Here is a 16,088-nt window from a genome sequence, read left to right as displayed (position 1 = left end):
TAGTACGAAAGAAGCCGATTAATGAGCTAACAGTAAGGCGTAAAGTAGAAGAATTCAGGATCGCGCTGCAGAACCGATACTCAGCTCTTACCGAGGAAGCCGAGCTTACGACACAGGAAGCCAGCGACAACATTACACGCATTATCACGGAGTGTGCAGTAGAAGTCGGGGGCACGATGGCTAGACAGGATACTGGTAAGCTTTTCCAGGAGATGAAAGATCTAATTAGGAAATGGCAAACCATGACAATCTCCACCCCAGCTGACGGAATAGAACTAGCGGAGCTTTCTAAAATAATCAATAAGTGTAAGACAGCTGACATACGGAAGTATAATATGGAGAGGATCGAATACGCTGTAAAGAACAGAGGTAGCCTGAAAGCAGTAAAGAGTCGTCTTGGCGTGGGGAAAAATCAGATGTATGCTTAAAGACAAAGACAAGCAAGGCAATGTCATCACAAATAGGGATAACATAGTCACAGTGGCCGAGGAGTTCTATAGAGATCTGTACAGTAGCCGGGACATCCAGGATAATGCCGAACGAGAAAGTAGTTCAGAGGAGATAGACATCCCACCAGTAACGACCGAAGAAGTAAGGAAGGCTTTGAAAGAAATGAAAGGGGGCAAAGCACCTGGTGAGGATCAGATAAAAGCAGACCTCTTGAAGGATGGAGGAGAAATTGTACTTGAAAAACTGCCAAAGCTGTATACGCAATGCCTAATTACCGGAAGCGTACCGGAATCTTGAAAGAACGCGAACATCAATCTAATCCATAAGAAAGGTGACATGAAGGACCTGAAAAACTACAGGCCGATCAGCTTACTGTCAGTCGTCTACAAGGTACTTACTAAGGTAATCGCTAACAGAATTTGTGCAACCTTAGATTTCAGTCAAGCTAAAGAACAAGCAGGGTTCCGTAAAGGTTATTCAACAATGGACCATATTCACACGATAAATCATGTGATAGAGAAGTGCGCTGAGTATTCTGAACCCCTATATATAGCCTTCATAGATTATGAGAAAGCATTCGACTCGGTCGGAACCCTAGCAGTTATTCAGGCATTACGGAACCAGGGAGTAGATGAGCATTATGCAAAAATACTAGAGAATATCTACAATGCGTCCACAGCTACCATCATCCTCCATAAGGAGAGCAGTAAAATACCTATAAGGAAGGGCGTCAGACAAGGAGACACAATCTCTCCAATCTTATTCACCGCATGTTTACAAGAAGTATTCAGAACGTTGGATAGGGAACAGGTGGGAGTAAGGATTAATGGAGAATACCTCAGTAACCTCAGATTTGCTGGTGACGTTGCCTTGCTAAGTAACTCGGGGGACGAATTGCAAAGCATGCTTTCCGCACTACACGAACGGAGTAGAACCGTGGGCCTGAAAATTAATATGCAGAAAACTAAAGTAATGATCAATAACCTCGGGACAGCACAACAGTTTTGGATAGGGGGCGAGGTTGTTGAAGTGGTAAAAGAATATATCTACTTAGGCCAATTTGTGACCCCGGATCCCAACCATGAGGTAGAGATAATTAGAAGGATCAGAATGGGGTGGAGTGCATACGGCAGACATTCTCAGTCAATAAATAACCATTATCCCTGAAGAAGAAAGTGTATAACAGCTGCATCTTACCGGTACTCACCTACGGGGCAGAAACTTGGAGGCTCACTAAGAGGGTTCAACTTAAATTGAGAACGACTCAGAGGGCAATGGAGCGGAAAATGATAGGTGTAACATTAAGAGACAAGAAGAGAGCGGAGTGGGTCAGGGAACAAACGCGTGTTAAAGTTCGTAAATTACTTGGCCACAATGTCAACTCGGGCCCGCTTCCCCACTTATGAAATCCAGCTAGCGATGGTTGCTTAGATAAGCGCACGGTTTCGCATTACTTTTTACACATTAAGCAGCAAAAGTGTCCCGGCAGCCACGCATACATCTATGCATATTCTGTCAAGACGGCTGCCATTCCAGAAAAATACACGACCCACTATTCTCCCTGTGACGCCTATTGCCCGCTAGACGGGTATGCCGCCATCTGTACCACCATGCCCCCCAAGTGACGCCTAAGCCCGCTAGACGGGTATGTCACCATCTGTACCACCATGCCCCCCAATAGCGGCGGGCCCGATAGTGCCCGCCATTTGGCATGGCGGGGTCTCCACTACAATAATCCACTATTTCGACCAGCAGCAGCTTCCGCTATGCCCGGCGTGGCGGGATTTCGGACAGGGCTTGATTCGCAAAATACGGTAATATCATGCATAGCCTGCGACAGCTGCAACAACTACAGCAAGTGAGGCGTACTAAAGCCGCAAAATTAACGAAAATAATGAAGTCTAATAGAGGATTCAACCTGCTCACTACGACAGACCGCATCCACGGGCTTATACTGTTCGGCCATAGTACCACAGTTCCCGGGAAGGAAATATGGAGTGTAAGATATACGCTGTTTATTCTTTTTTTTTTCCCGTTTCAGCATTCCAAGCAGCTTACTAGTATTTCTTGAATAATACTTGTGCAATCAGCATCCCCCAAGTACTCACGAATGCCTAATCACTAACGACTGCGTTCCTTGGGCAGTAACAGCAATCACAAATACGTGGTCATGCTGCTGACCAATGTGCTAGTTCACCTTGGGCAAAAAACGATTCCCGTACTTTGGTTTTACGCTTTACAATGAAGCTTTCGATTAATTTTAATTTTTATTACCTATTTCAACTTCGCTGACTATTCTCCCACCTTCAATGGGCCTTAGATTTTTTACTAGCATACCAGTCGCACAGGCAATGCAGCTTACAGCTACAGTGAAGCGAAGTCAGCGACGTGTTGCATGTGCGCATGTGGGGAAGTACTTTGACTTGATCGACTTTACTAAGCTTGATACAGTCTACAAACTAACAAACTAAAACCACATTCTTCCGGGCACAAATCTTTTTTATGGCTTAGTTTTAACTGAGCGAACTAATTGTGACGAACGCTGGTGGCTGGCCGACTGACTCTGTCGGAGGGTCGGCGAGCAGTGCAGTCAAGCCAAGCCCTCTCGAGTAAGCGGCACACGAAGAGACAGACAGACAGACAGACAGACAGACAGACAGACAGACAGACAGACAGACAGACAGACAATGAACTTTATTGAAAGTCCTGAGGAGCACCACCGCCGTTCAGGGCGGCCGCGCTGCGGGCCGCTCCCACGTGGGGACGGGGAGGCCCAGCCTCAACGCCGCGTCGTGGGCCCTCTGGACGGCCCTTAGCTGGTGTAGTAAATCGGGGCTCTCCAAGTCGGAGCGCCACTCTTCCTCGGGAGGGACACCGCCAGAGCATATGATCTAAATTGCTACGTTCGCCACAATCCGGGCAGTCCAGTTCAAAAGTGTTCGTGTAGAAGCTGAGAGTGGATAGACTAGGATAAGACCTAGTCCGCAACATACAGAGCGTGGCTGCCTGCGGCCTGGAGAGTTTCTCATGCGGAAGAGGAAACGTTCGCCTCCCCAGCTTATAGTGCTGAATAATCTCGTTGAACGTGAATAAAGTGTCTCTGAAGACCTCCCAACCAATCCCCGAGGAACAGCCTCCATCCGACCCGGCGCGGTGGGTTATCTCGCGCGCGCGGGTGTGGGCGACCTCGTTGAGGTTAGTTAAACAGGACAAGTGCGACCCTAGGTGAGCGGGAAACCAGGTGATGGTGTGTGAGGAAAGGACCTTATTTCCTAAGATGCCAGCTACCTCGGCCGAAGCGGAACCTGATGCAAAAGCCCTAGCGGCCGCGCGGGAATCAGTGTAAATTCGATGCCGCCTATCGTCAAGTAAAGCAAGAGCCACAGCGGCCTGCTCGGCTCTAGCCGGGGTGGTGTTCCTGAAAGACGCAGAATTGAGAACTGTGCCACTGTGATCCACCATAACTGCCGAGAAGTTTGCCGATCGGTCGTACTGCGCGGCGTCCACGAAGCACGCGGAGTGCGGGTCGTCGCGAACTTGTTTTAGTATAGGGCCTCGCCTCTGGTCATTCGCCTGCCTGCATTGTGCTGCGGGTGCACGTTGCGGGGAAACGGGGAGATAGTTATAGCAGCTCTCTGCTCCTTAGTAAGGCCAACCTTGCGCTCCTCCTCTAGGGATGGATTACAGCCCACAACCGCCAGAATCTCCCTGCCAGCGGGCGAAGACGACCACCTGGCAGTCTGAGCCGTGTGCTGCGCTTCGTTGATTTCCTCTAAAGTGTTGTGCACCCTGAGCTGCATGGGCCTTTCTGTGCTGGAATTCATCGGGATACCCAGCACGCGCTTGATTTAGTAAACTTGACTTAGAATTAGTAAATTGAGTTTAGCCTTTTCGTGATTACATCACAAAAAATAGCCAAGGTGGATGCAGAGCGGAGGACAGCACTTTGTAAATGCACCCAGTGTGGTCGAAACATGGCCTGCTGGTTCCAAACTTCACTTTTCACAAGTAATTCCACAATGTTTGCAAATAAAATAATTTCAGTGTCTCTTGAAGCAGCATTTCCATAACAGCAATCCGAAATTCTGGTACTGAACAGCCTCGCTTTAATGGAAAGTGAAATGTTGGTGCAAAGTGCACGTTTCTAGCTCTAACGTACCAAACATGTATACTGATAGCTGCTTTTTCTTGCTTCCCCTCGAAAAAAACGTGTGCATGCTTACAAAAATGCATTATAATAGGTCAGTATCTCATTGCCCAGTTTCCATCTCTTTCTCAAGAGGCTCTCGAGCAATGCATCTGCAGGATGACGTTTGCACTAAATGGAGCTGTGCAAATGCTATGACTAATGCATCGGTGACCATGGCATAACCAGACGGTGTAATCTGCTGCGAGACACTCACGTGCACACACACACTCACACTCTCACTAACTCACTCAGCATACCATTCGCAAACAAGTGCTAGGCTCTGAATGCAGGGACAATGACATGACATTATTGGCCATGACTTTTTCTTTTCTTCTTTTTTTTATCCCTTCACTTGAGCCTCACTAACAGGTCCTTTCACAGGTAAAAGTTGATGGGTGTCTTAAAATGCAAAATTGAACTAAATCGTGGCTATCGTTTCCAATGGTTCACGGTGCCATTTTCAGGGTGTGTAGCGGCTGGGAAAACCAGTAATTGTCGGGGAAGTATTATCTACCAGGAAAAATCGGGGAATTGCCAGGAATACGGTCAAAAAGCTAGCCCAGTCAGGGAAAATGGCCCGAATACATCGTAGTTTGGAAAACAAATAAATTCTGCCGAAAGTGGTGCTCAAACTCTGCTCACCCAAATCGATGAAAAGGGTACACCCAACGCGCAAAAATCCATTCCAAGCCAGTGGGGCAGCTAGCAGAAACAGAGTTGACAAGTTTGGCTTTTTTTCTCTGTGGACCTGGCAACCTCAAGCAGTGTGCCCTTGATATGCTGGGTATACGCTTTTGTTGTTTTTCTCGTTAGTTGGGTCGCTGAAACGTACGATACCTTCATTCGGTGTTGTGTTTGCATCGTGTTTAGACGAGTGAAGACGTTTCGGAAAATGCAAACTGGATTAAGCCTATGCAGAATGATCCTCTCACAGTGTTCAGTGCACAATGTTCTGCAAAAGATTTTCTTTGGAAACTTCCGTGTTTCCCAAGCTGCTCAGCCATGCATCCAGCAAAAAAAATTACGCCCACCTCCCCTCGCGGGAACCCTGGTGTCATGCGACGCTGAAGGGGGGTCCATTGTGCGTTTCCGTTGGGTCGTTTACTCGAATTGCGTGAGCAATCGTCTGGAATTGGAGAGAGAGAGATGGAGAGCAAGCGCAGCGCGGACGACCGTTGACTGAGAGACCGGCCTGAGCGCGGCACTCCGCTTGTATGCGCAGCGCGCCCGAAGGAGAGGAGACCGCGGAGAGAGAGGGCGCTGCACATGCGCACAGCGCGCCTGCGCCGCGCGCAGCGCCGCCCACCGGCGGAGTGAGAGAGCAGGTGGTGTTGCACTGCCGCGCCACAGATGTTGGGGGAGAGGGCGCGCTATCACGGTGAGAGGAGAGGGGGTGAGCGGAGGAGAGACGCAGCTGTGCGGACGCGGACAACGACGACGCAGGAAGGACAGGGTCGCCGGCAAGAGATGCTCCTCTGAGCGTCGCCTCTAAAAGCACCGTGGTGCTTTGAAGTATGGGTCAAGCATTTCGTAAACTGGAATGTTGGCCTTTTTAACGGCAGCAACGAACGTTTCGGCCCAATGTAGTGGATGCTACACGTGTGCATGTGAGGAGCCTGCAGCAAAGACGTTGATTTGCGGCTTTCTTCTAAAGAGCGCTGTAACAAAGGCTGGTAAAATTTGGTGCTTAAACACGGTAGCAATTCACGGATCCCTTCAGTCAACAGCAGCGTCGGCCTCACTCCTTTCCCTTATGTTTCCGGGATGTGAAGTTGCTGCAACACTTCAGCTAGGGAAGGACAAGATGGGTTTACCATTTGCCATGCTATTGCGCCTTACTTTCTGAACGAGCTGCTATCAAGCCTAGCCAGTGCGTCGTTCGTAGTTGTTTCGTTTGGCAAGTCACTAAATAAAGTGACCCAGAAGCAATAGATGGATGTGCTCATCCGATATAAGTATGACACTACTAAAGGCACTGTGAAAACGTAGTACCTCACTTCCTGCTTCTTAGGGCACACCTGTGCGTAGGATCTGGTATCTGCATTCAGGAAGGCCGCAGAAGAAATAAATCAAGCCAAAAGACCAGTTTCAGTGGATGGGCCGAATGTTCCTAAGGTCACTGAAGGATCGAGGAACTGAAGTAATCAAAGAAGTCACAATATCCTAGATATTGGAAGTTGTCAGCTGCAGGTAATGAATGGGGCATGCGATCCTGTGTTGGCGAACTATCTGGTGCACGATCCTATGCTGGCAGCAACTGGTGTGGACAAAGTTGAAATTTTTGAAAGAATGCTGCAGATGGTTCTCATTTTCTTACAGGGTCTTTAGAGAGGAATTGCAGAAAAATAAGACAGAAGACAGTTGGAGTCAGATGTTCAGAGAACAAGGAAAGAGTGGCTGCTCTTCTCAAAGAACGATGAGAAAAGAGGCGAAAGTTGTTAAGGGAATCGCTAATGTAAGCCAGTCTTATGCAAGAAAAAAAATAGATGCTCTTAAAAGGCAGGCGTGTGCATTGGCTGACGCTATTTTAACAGCATAAGACCTTGTGCAATAAGAAACTCTAGTCGGCAGCTCTAATTTGTGGTGAATTATTTATGCTTGCGCTCTGTAAATAAAAAAGTGCTTTGTTTCCGCCACTACTAGTCTTGCACATGGTACCACCTCGGTAGCAGTCAGGGAATTTCACCTAAAATTGTCAGGGGGAAACTTGGAAAAGTCAGGCAATATGTAACAGTAATTTGCTGGACACACTGTTTTTCCACACCCATGATGAGCGCAGTGACAGCCTTGTATGACCTTTCAACACTTGTCTAGACTAGTGTATGAACATTGGATTCAATAAAGCAGGTAGCATAATCACACAGGTCACTGACCGAGTCGAGAATAAAAATTACTTTTTGGGCGCGCTACAGTTCCCTTGTTCAAACATTCTTGAACAAAGGAACCTCAGCACTCCCGAACAGGCTTTATTTTTCGTCTCAGTAAGTGAACTGAATTTCATTCTCTGGACTCCATTTACTCCCCGTAAGAAAAAAGAAAAAAGGTGCAGTACGCTTAACTAAAGTTTCAAAGTACTGTTGCTTGTGGTACGTAATGTTTGCACTTTTGTTTCATCTGTTACAGTATATTCTCGATTGCAGTACCATCCCTGGATTTTATGTTGCAGGATATGTAACTTTAACACTAGTCATCTCCTCTAGACAGCGGCTGTCGGAAGTGGCGTTAACATGACCACCTCTTGGGCGATGTGTCGCATTTTTCTGCAGGAGCATGATGTACGTGGATCCGAGTTTCTTGGAGAGATTTTGTAGCCTGAAAAAGTACCCAGCAGGCCTGGAAAACAAGGTGATGCAGCTAGAGCACTTGTGCAACTACATGCAGCAGTACCTGCAGGCAACAGGCGAAGACGTAGCACCTCGTGAGAGCGACAGCCTTTCTAGCTTGCCCTACCTCAGCTTCTGGCACCGCACCCAGTCGGCCATCTCCTTCTGTCTCACTAACGGCACAGTGCAGGTTCGATCATTCTTCTTCTTCTCAGCCACCGCCCCTGGTTGCCTGTTTTTAATGTGAAAGCATTAAATAACCCATTCAGTGAACATACTGAATTTGTGGCAGCAAAACGGCTACCAGACCTAGCTCGCATTGGCTGTGCTGCGTAGAGCACGCCTGTGGAGGCCCATTGGCCAATACTTGCGAAGCGTTAAATGGGTAATTCAAAACAAAACAAAAAGCGCTGGAATCCAGTCTGCAGCAGTGAAATGGCTTCTGAACATCCCATTCGCTCAGACTCTTTCCACAGCGCACCCTGTGCGATAGTTTTTATTCACCGCTGTGGAGTTAGAAACATCTAATTTATTGTCGGCTGAAACTCTGGAAGTAGTGAAAGGTGGGTTCACGTTAGTAAAACCTTGCAGTGAAACTCAACTGTGCACGACTCCCCAAACGGGCACTCGGCAATGTTCAACTGCATTTGCAACTTATAAGTGTCCTCGTGTCCATATATATAAGTATCCTCGAAGTGTTTTCTGTGTGGCTTAAAGCAAACATTTGTTCGTACACGTGCGAAGGGACTCTCAAGTGAATTGGTCAAGCTTCTTTTTTGCTTGCATTGCGTAGACTGGCTCAAATAAACACAGTTTCCATCGTTTATCCGGTCGATTAGGCGATATTTGTTTTATAAAGTCTGAAAGAAGAAAAGCTACCAGGTGCAAACTGCGGCGGCCGCACCCATAAAGCAGTGTTGTCTATAAGAGGTGCTAGTGTGATTGGGCGATGTCCAAGATTAGAATTCAATCCAGTTTCAGTTTCGGTTCCGTGAAACAACATGCTTGGCATCTGATGTTATCGTTGGCTGGGCATTCTCGCATACCGCACTTCTGGCATGTTTTAGGCTGTAAAATGCATCAGATAAGCCTACCAGCACGGCTTGTAATTGTAACGGTCACTAGCCGAGGTGCACGCAGTGGATGAATGCCCTCCGCGTCACTGGAGACACTCAAGTGCGATGCAGTTTTCTCCCACTTTTGGAGTTTGCCTGGCTCGTGCCTGTATAGTAAGAGGCGTGTTCGCACCAGGCAAATGGTTGGCTGATTCAGGACTGTGCAGTCGGTGCTTATGGCAACACCACGAAACGAGAACTCGCCAGCGCGTCAGTGTCAGTCTGCAAGAGTTCTGTGAACTCGTTCGTGGAGCAATGAACGTTACAACGCAAAAACGGTGAATCCAGTAGAGCAAACATCGTGCAAAAATGGTGAATTCAGCATAAAAAAACATTGCCCCAAAACAAATAAATCAATTCACACACACACACACACACACACACACACACACACACACACACACACACACACACACACACACACACACACACACGCACACGCACACGCACACACACACACACGCACGCACGCACACAAAGAAAAAAACGTGCGCTATCGGTGATTCGAACTTGCCGATTGCAAAACAACGAAACCTAATACTCCAGACCATTCGGCCACAAGCGAGCGCTGTTAGGAATAGAAATACAAAGTATATAATGTATAGCCTGGTTATATTTTTACTAGCTTTTAGCATTACAAGCAGCTTAGGTAACTATTTGTTGAATAACGGTTGTACCATGAGTGTGCCCCTAATTCCCACAAATATCGCATCTCTAGGGACTGCACTCCTTATGCCGAAAAGTGATCGTAAATGTGTGGTCGAACTTCCGGCCGCTGTACTAGTTAACCCAAAGCGAAAAGTGCTTTCAGCACCTTGGTTTTATGCTGTAAATGAAGGTTTCATTTGATTTTAATTCCTTAATACCTATATTAACTTGCTGACTCTTCTTGCGCCTTTAAAGGGGTCCTGAAAAGGTTTTGCCGATACATGGGTGTTTGAATTTAAGGTAAATCAACTTCCTAGTAATCAACTCCTTCAAGAATTTTGTTAGAGTGATGAGTGTTAGTGCAGTTATTGAAACTCAAAACATCTCATTTTCGCCGGCGCCACGATTCTCCCTCGTTCCGTCCACCTCCTCGCATTGCGCCACGAGTGTGACTGCCCATGATGCTTTGCTTCTCGGTGACGTCTGCAAAAACATCCGGTTGCGGGCGTCGTCTGCACTTCAATATTCTGCACCGCAGCATCGCTCTGGGACAGGGCCGTTTGACTTTCTGTGTTCCGTTTGGGCCGTTTTTTTATCATTTTGCCTATGAATCGTGCACTCTTCTTACTGCTGGAATTGCTTACGAAAGGAATGGGGCGGGACTTCTACGCTTCCATACCCAGCCGAAAGATCACGCAAAAAGAGAACGTTCCTGTCGCCACGCGTTCGGGGCGATGACATGTCTGGTAGTCTAATATGTGTGACCGAATGACTAAAAAATTGCCTCAAAATTTGTTAGTCAGCACGTACGTGTGTTCCGAACGGACGTTGGTTTATTTATTGGTTAACTCTTTCGTTACCACGCTTATTCAAATCGATCACCGGTGATGAATGCATTATATTGACGATTTCTACATGTTGTAATAGTTTCCCGTACACCTAATGCACCCCAGTGGTTAGTCTAGGCACTGAACTTTTAGAATCAGTTTAAATTTTTCCGCTCTGATGTCATTGAGATTTTTTAGTGTTTTTTGCGAGCTGAGCTGGGTGTGTTTTTGTGCAAAGGGATGGGGTGGCTGCACTTGACAAAAAGCATGCTACTCATAGTTATCTTGCATTACCGCAAATATTTTTTATGAGAAGGCTCCTAGAAAGTCAAATACCAAATTAATTTGCCAGCTTTATAACTAATCAGCGTTGAGAGGTGATAATTACCTGAATTTGACACCAGCTATTCACTATAGTGACTTTTGCTTCGGAGGAAGGGTAACTAAGCTTATTTCTGGAGCTCCCTCGCATGTCTAACAAGTGGACCTTGCATTTTCTGCCAGTTTCCAGCAGTTTTGGTGTTGTTTTTGCATTGAGAAATTCATGCAGTTTCCCAACTGCAAGCAGATCTGCCATGGCGCCTCCGTCGCCCACTACTGATCCTAGGAAAAAGCATGTCACTCATGCCTTACTTTTGCAATAACAGCTCGAGCTGAAAGTCAAAAATTAACACTCACTCTGGTATTCTTAGCCCTTCCTCCACTCAGCCTCCAGTGGAGGAGGTCCTTGAAATCGATTTCCCCATGCATAAGCATTGCGGAATCCTCCCCTCAGCCGAGTGGAGGGAGCAAATGGAGTGGAGGACGGACTCAGAATACGGCCCTCAGTCTTCGGATATCAGTTCAGACGAGGAGAGCACTTGCAATCGGCGTTGAACACCGCTAGCTGTCGACCGGCCAGTTTCGTTTCCGTACGAGGTTTTTTTTGGAGGTCTAATGTCGCTTCTTAGTAGAGCTATTTACTCTGACAGTCTGCAGCATGCTCAATATTGTTTCTTTTCAAAAATGTTAGGTAGAACTGCAATGTAGGAGGCTCGTAGCAGAGTGACAGCTGGTTGGTGAAAGCTTGGTAGGCATGATTCTAGCGTATCGCACCTTATTCCTGCTAGCAGAGCTACTATAGCGAGTCTGAAGATAATAAACTCCAAGTGGATTTCTCCGCATCGCTTGCTTACCCTGAATCTTGTGCTGACCATAGTCATTGACAAGGTATTTGTACATCACCTGGGGACTCATTCGTGCCTCTAATAATGTCAAACCCCCAGATTTCTTCCAGTGAACCATCCAAAATTGTGAAATTTGAAATTAAGGTTGGGCTTCACCACAAAGTGCAGGCGCCCACGTGCTAAACTTTTCTTTTATATTCTGACACATTGTTCCACATTTTCTTTCTAGGATGGGTTTTTGAAATGTTTATAAGTGCAAAATGTATAACAAGGTCGAAAACTGGGTTAGTTGGTATACATTCATGATTAACCTGCGCAAACTAAACGGGCCGAGAGAGGAGTACACAACACGAGCGCTACTAACAACTGAAGTTTTATTGAAAAGAAGGAAAACATATAAAGATTTGAGCCTGCACACTAACCACAGCCGTGACGTAGACCACGCGGGAAACACACTCTGCACAAGACAGACAACTGAAGCTCAAGTACTATTGAGATAAGCAACTTCAATATCCAGCAGTGACACCGAGGGCCAGCTAATGCACGTGCCAGAATTATTTTTAGGGGCGAAGCTCCTAAAGCCGTGGGTCTGTCCATCCCTTGTGTCTCGTCGTACGTGACCGCCTAGTTCGATGACTCACTCGCACGTGGCGCTACGTGACCGCCTAGTTCGATGACTCACTGCAGGTGGCGCTGGTGTGAGTGACGTCATGATGACGTCACTCGCACGTGACTGACACTATAAAAGGCAATCGCTGTTGACGCGCTTCCTCTTTCGCAACGAGTCACCGGATGGAGGAGGTGGTTGTTGACAAGGCTGCGGAGCGGAGGGCGCGCAGGGCGGCGGCAGCGCGCGCTCGCCGACAGGATCCCGCCATGCGCGAAAGAGAGGCCGAAGCATCTCGTCTAGAAAGTCGCGCTTAAACCGTGCGTCGGCAGCTTCGGGCTGAGCTCGCTTGATGCGTTTTGCAGCCGCCTCGCGAGCTCTCACTGCATCGGGGTTTGCCTGCCGATACGAGCGCTTGCTTGCAGCCTCACGAACCCTACAACAACAACAACAAACGAACAAGAACAAAATAAAAGAACAAAATAATCTTAATGATGTAATGGGCGAAATTTCACGGGAGAGTTACGGTTACCGATGATCTCCCCCTCTCGAGCTTCGCCCCACTTATCATCATTCATTCCGTGGATATGGCGTGATTTTTTTATCAAGAAGGCTTCCGAAATTTCTCTCGTGCGCATCTCATTGTGTGCAAACAGAACACTTGCACCGTTAAACTTGGGGTAACACCCATGCTTAGAGCAATGCGACGAAAGGTGGACGTGGGTGTGCCCTTTAACGTGTTGCGGTGCTCCCGCAGGCGCTCATTAATGCATCACCCCGTCATTCCAATATATATCTTATCACACGACAAGGGTATGCAGAACGAAACGTTGGTTTTGCATTCAACATACTGTGACTGGTGTTTTACACCACAGCCCTTTTTGTGTGAAGACCCTCTTTTCTTGCTGTTGTCTAACTTCCTGTCGATCGCGGGACAAAGCTTTTCTAACTTATTTTTTGCTGAAAAAACCACGTCCACGTTGAACCTCCCAGCTATCTTCTTCACCCTATGCGAAATTACGTGCACAAATACGGGATAACAGCAAAACGCTGTAGTTTTTTTTTTTTGCCTGCCTTGACCTTCCGGAATTTCTTAATTTTGAAAAAACTTTGTTAGCCGCAGAAACAAGCGCATGTTCCGGGCATCCTGCCTCTTTTATTCTGCTAACTTGATTGATTGTAGGGTTTAACGCGCCGACGCAACGCAGGCGATGAGGCGCGCCGTAGTGGAGGGCTCCGGATTAATTTTGATCACCTGGGGATCTTTAACGTGCGCCGAAATCTCGAACCCACGGGCGTTTTTGCTTTTCGCCTCCACCGGAAAAGCGGCTGCTGTGGCCGAAAATAAACCCATGTCCTCGTGCTCAGCAGCCCAACGCCTTAGCCACTGAGCCACCGCGGGGGGTGGCTTTAGAATTTTGTACTAGCGTACCAGTCAGCGAAGCATCGCATGTGCGCTTGTGTGAATTGACTTGGAATTAGAGTTTGATACAGCCTACTAACTAACTAAATCACATTTTTCCTGCACAAACGTGCTACGGCTTAGTTTCAACTGAGCGAACAAATTGAGACGACCCGCCGGTGGGCGGCCGACTAAACGCTGGGCCATTTGATAGTGTCATTAAACTGTCGGCTAGTCGCACAGTAGCACAGTCAAGCCAAGCCATCGCGAGTGAGCTATATATGTAACGTCATAGGAAATGGCAAGGAGAATACAGAGAAGAGGACAGCACTTTTGATTTGATTTTCTACTGAATAACGCAGCGAGAGGGGTCGAAACATGGACTAGAGACTCCAGACTACAATTTCCGCTGGTTATCCTACAATGTTTACAAATCACTTCAGTGTCCTTGACCCCCATCTTTGTACTTGTCATTTATGGCTGTGTTTTCACATAGTGTAGTACGCCATCAATCATCTTGAGGAGTGTTGATCCCTTTCCACAAGATGGATGTAGAAATGTCTTTTCCTTGTGCTATTGCGGGGCATTCACTTAGCAGTGGAGGCTGTTGTTGAGGAAGGAGAGTGCGTGTTTTCTGGAAAGCCTTGCATCTGCCATAGTTTATATTCCATGGCTCCTTCTCCCCTTAAACATTTGAAATCTTAACGGGACAGACAATCGATTTTTGTCGTGTGCATGTCGTCTAGCACATGCGATAATCAGCATTTTATATACTGGGGTAACCGCAATGAATTTCTAAATAAACAGGCGGCAACAACTTTAATTTTGCACTAAAATTTCTGAAGTCGCAAATGTGGTGCCATGCAGTGTCTAAACGTGACACTACCTTATGTGTTCAAACAATTGCGTCGATTTCAATGCGTGGCATGAATAAGAGAGGTTGCATTGGTAGCCCTGGACAAGTTTTTAAATACCTTCTTTAATCTCACGTGCAGTTGTTGCCGCATTACTCACAGTCATGGTTGCCAGCATTCCTTTTGGTGAGACACGTATGGCTGGTAGATTAAAATTTGCTATTTGAAAAGTGCTAGGTCACTATAAGCAAAATCGTTTAGGGTGAAAGTGTTTAAAGTGATGCCCAATCTTTCGGATAAAGAAAATATACTCGACAAAAAACGGCTGCCTGTCCCTTTAAATTTGGAGAAAGATGCACTTGTGTGCGGCCTAAAAGTTTAAAAATTAGTGCAAATTTTTCAGACCACACATTGTTTGCAATCACTTCCATATCGAAATTGTCGAAGTATGCACAGCACGTGGTGTGGAAGGCATAAAGGATGTATTACACAGCGTTGTTATCCCATTATTTTCAATTAAGCGGCATGCAGCCTGCCAAAGGTGAAACAGTGCCTTGTTGCCCTGTCTTCCTTTGCAGATCAACTTTTTCCATGGCCACACAAAGCTCATCCTGTGCCCAAAGAGGGCTGCTGTCTCTTACATCGACAACAACAAGGCGTTCCACACGTACCGCTTTCAAACTCTTCAGACTCTCGGCTGCCCCGGTGACCTCTTATCGCACCTCAAGTACGCCCGCACCATTGTCGAGATGCTGGTCAACTCCTCCTAGTCACCAGCCACGCTACTAGAGCTGTGCACAAGAACGAGTTCGTGCCTCATCTGCCGCACAAGGAACTTGTGACCACTGCTTTGTATGAGTACGGTGTACGTAGTTGACAAGAGTGTACATAGCTCCTTCACTTTCTCTATCCTATTGTACTGTCTACTCCATAGAGATAATATACTGACTACTCCCAGCTGTCTGTGCTTTTACAGTGCCGCTTTAAACTTAAACACTCAACTTTTGCAAGTACGCTATCGAGAGTGAAGAGCGCTGCCTGGCTATGCTATACTCGGTTACAACTCAAGAACGGCACCACCTCATGTAGTGTATCACTCCGCCAAAGCGCCGGACCCGTGACGTCAGTGCGCGCGCGTTTTGAAATGGGTTTGCTATGAATGCGTGATATCGTCTGCCTTGTCTCACGCAGTTTGTTTGTCGTCACTGGAGTCGTTTATAAGCATACTAAGTCCAAAAAATCCAAAACGGCTCACGCCATGTTCAAAATATTCCCAGTAACGCCCTACTTTCGCCGCGCGGAGAGACATCCGGCTACGGTGATAAGGCACAGCGGCAACTTTCGGTGCCTTTCTTAAGTTGTCACCGAGTATAACTTGGTCCTTAAAATGCCTTTGCCATATGTGTCATTACATAGTATCTTGGCTGCAGTGTCTTGCTTTGCGGTGGAGGTAATCGTTGCACCATTGGTTTGGTCCGAACTGTGGTCTCCACAACAGTTACATTAT

General features: G+C 47.0%; 1 protein-coding gene across 1 annotated transcript in view; it reads left to right on the top strand.

The window, feature by feature from the left end:
- LOC144159632 (serine/threonine-protein kinase PLK1-like) overlaps positions 1 to 15,487 on the top strand; it is a 57,425-nt gene extending 41,938 nt beyond the window's left edge. Inside the window, exons 8-9 of the mRNA XM_077691233.1 lie at positions 7,906 to 8,152; positions 15,160 to 15,487. Of these exons, the coding sequence (XP_077547359.1) occupies positions 7,906 to 8,152; positions 15,160 to 15,351 (439 nt within the window). The 3' untranslated portion in view covers positions 15,352 to 15,487. The remainder of the gene's footprint in view (positions 1 to 7,905; positions 8,153 to 15,159) is intronic.
- The last annotated feature ends 601 nt before the right edge of the window (positions 15,488 to 16,088 follow it).

This window comes from Haemaphysalis longicornis, unplaced genomic scaffold, assembly GCF_048455015.1.
Source record: "Haemaphysalis longicornis isolate Haplotype H1 unplaced genomic scaffold, Haemaphysalis longicornis Haplotype H1 scaffold_1, whole genome shotgun sequence".
NCBI lineage: Eukaryota > Metazoa > Arthropoda > Arachnida > Ixodida > Ixodidae > Haemaphysalis > Haemaphysalis longicornis.
Note: the sequence above shows the minus strand (reverse complement) of the source record. Positions and strands in the feature narration are given on the sequence as shown.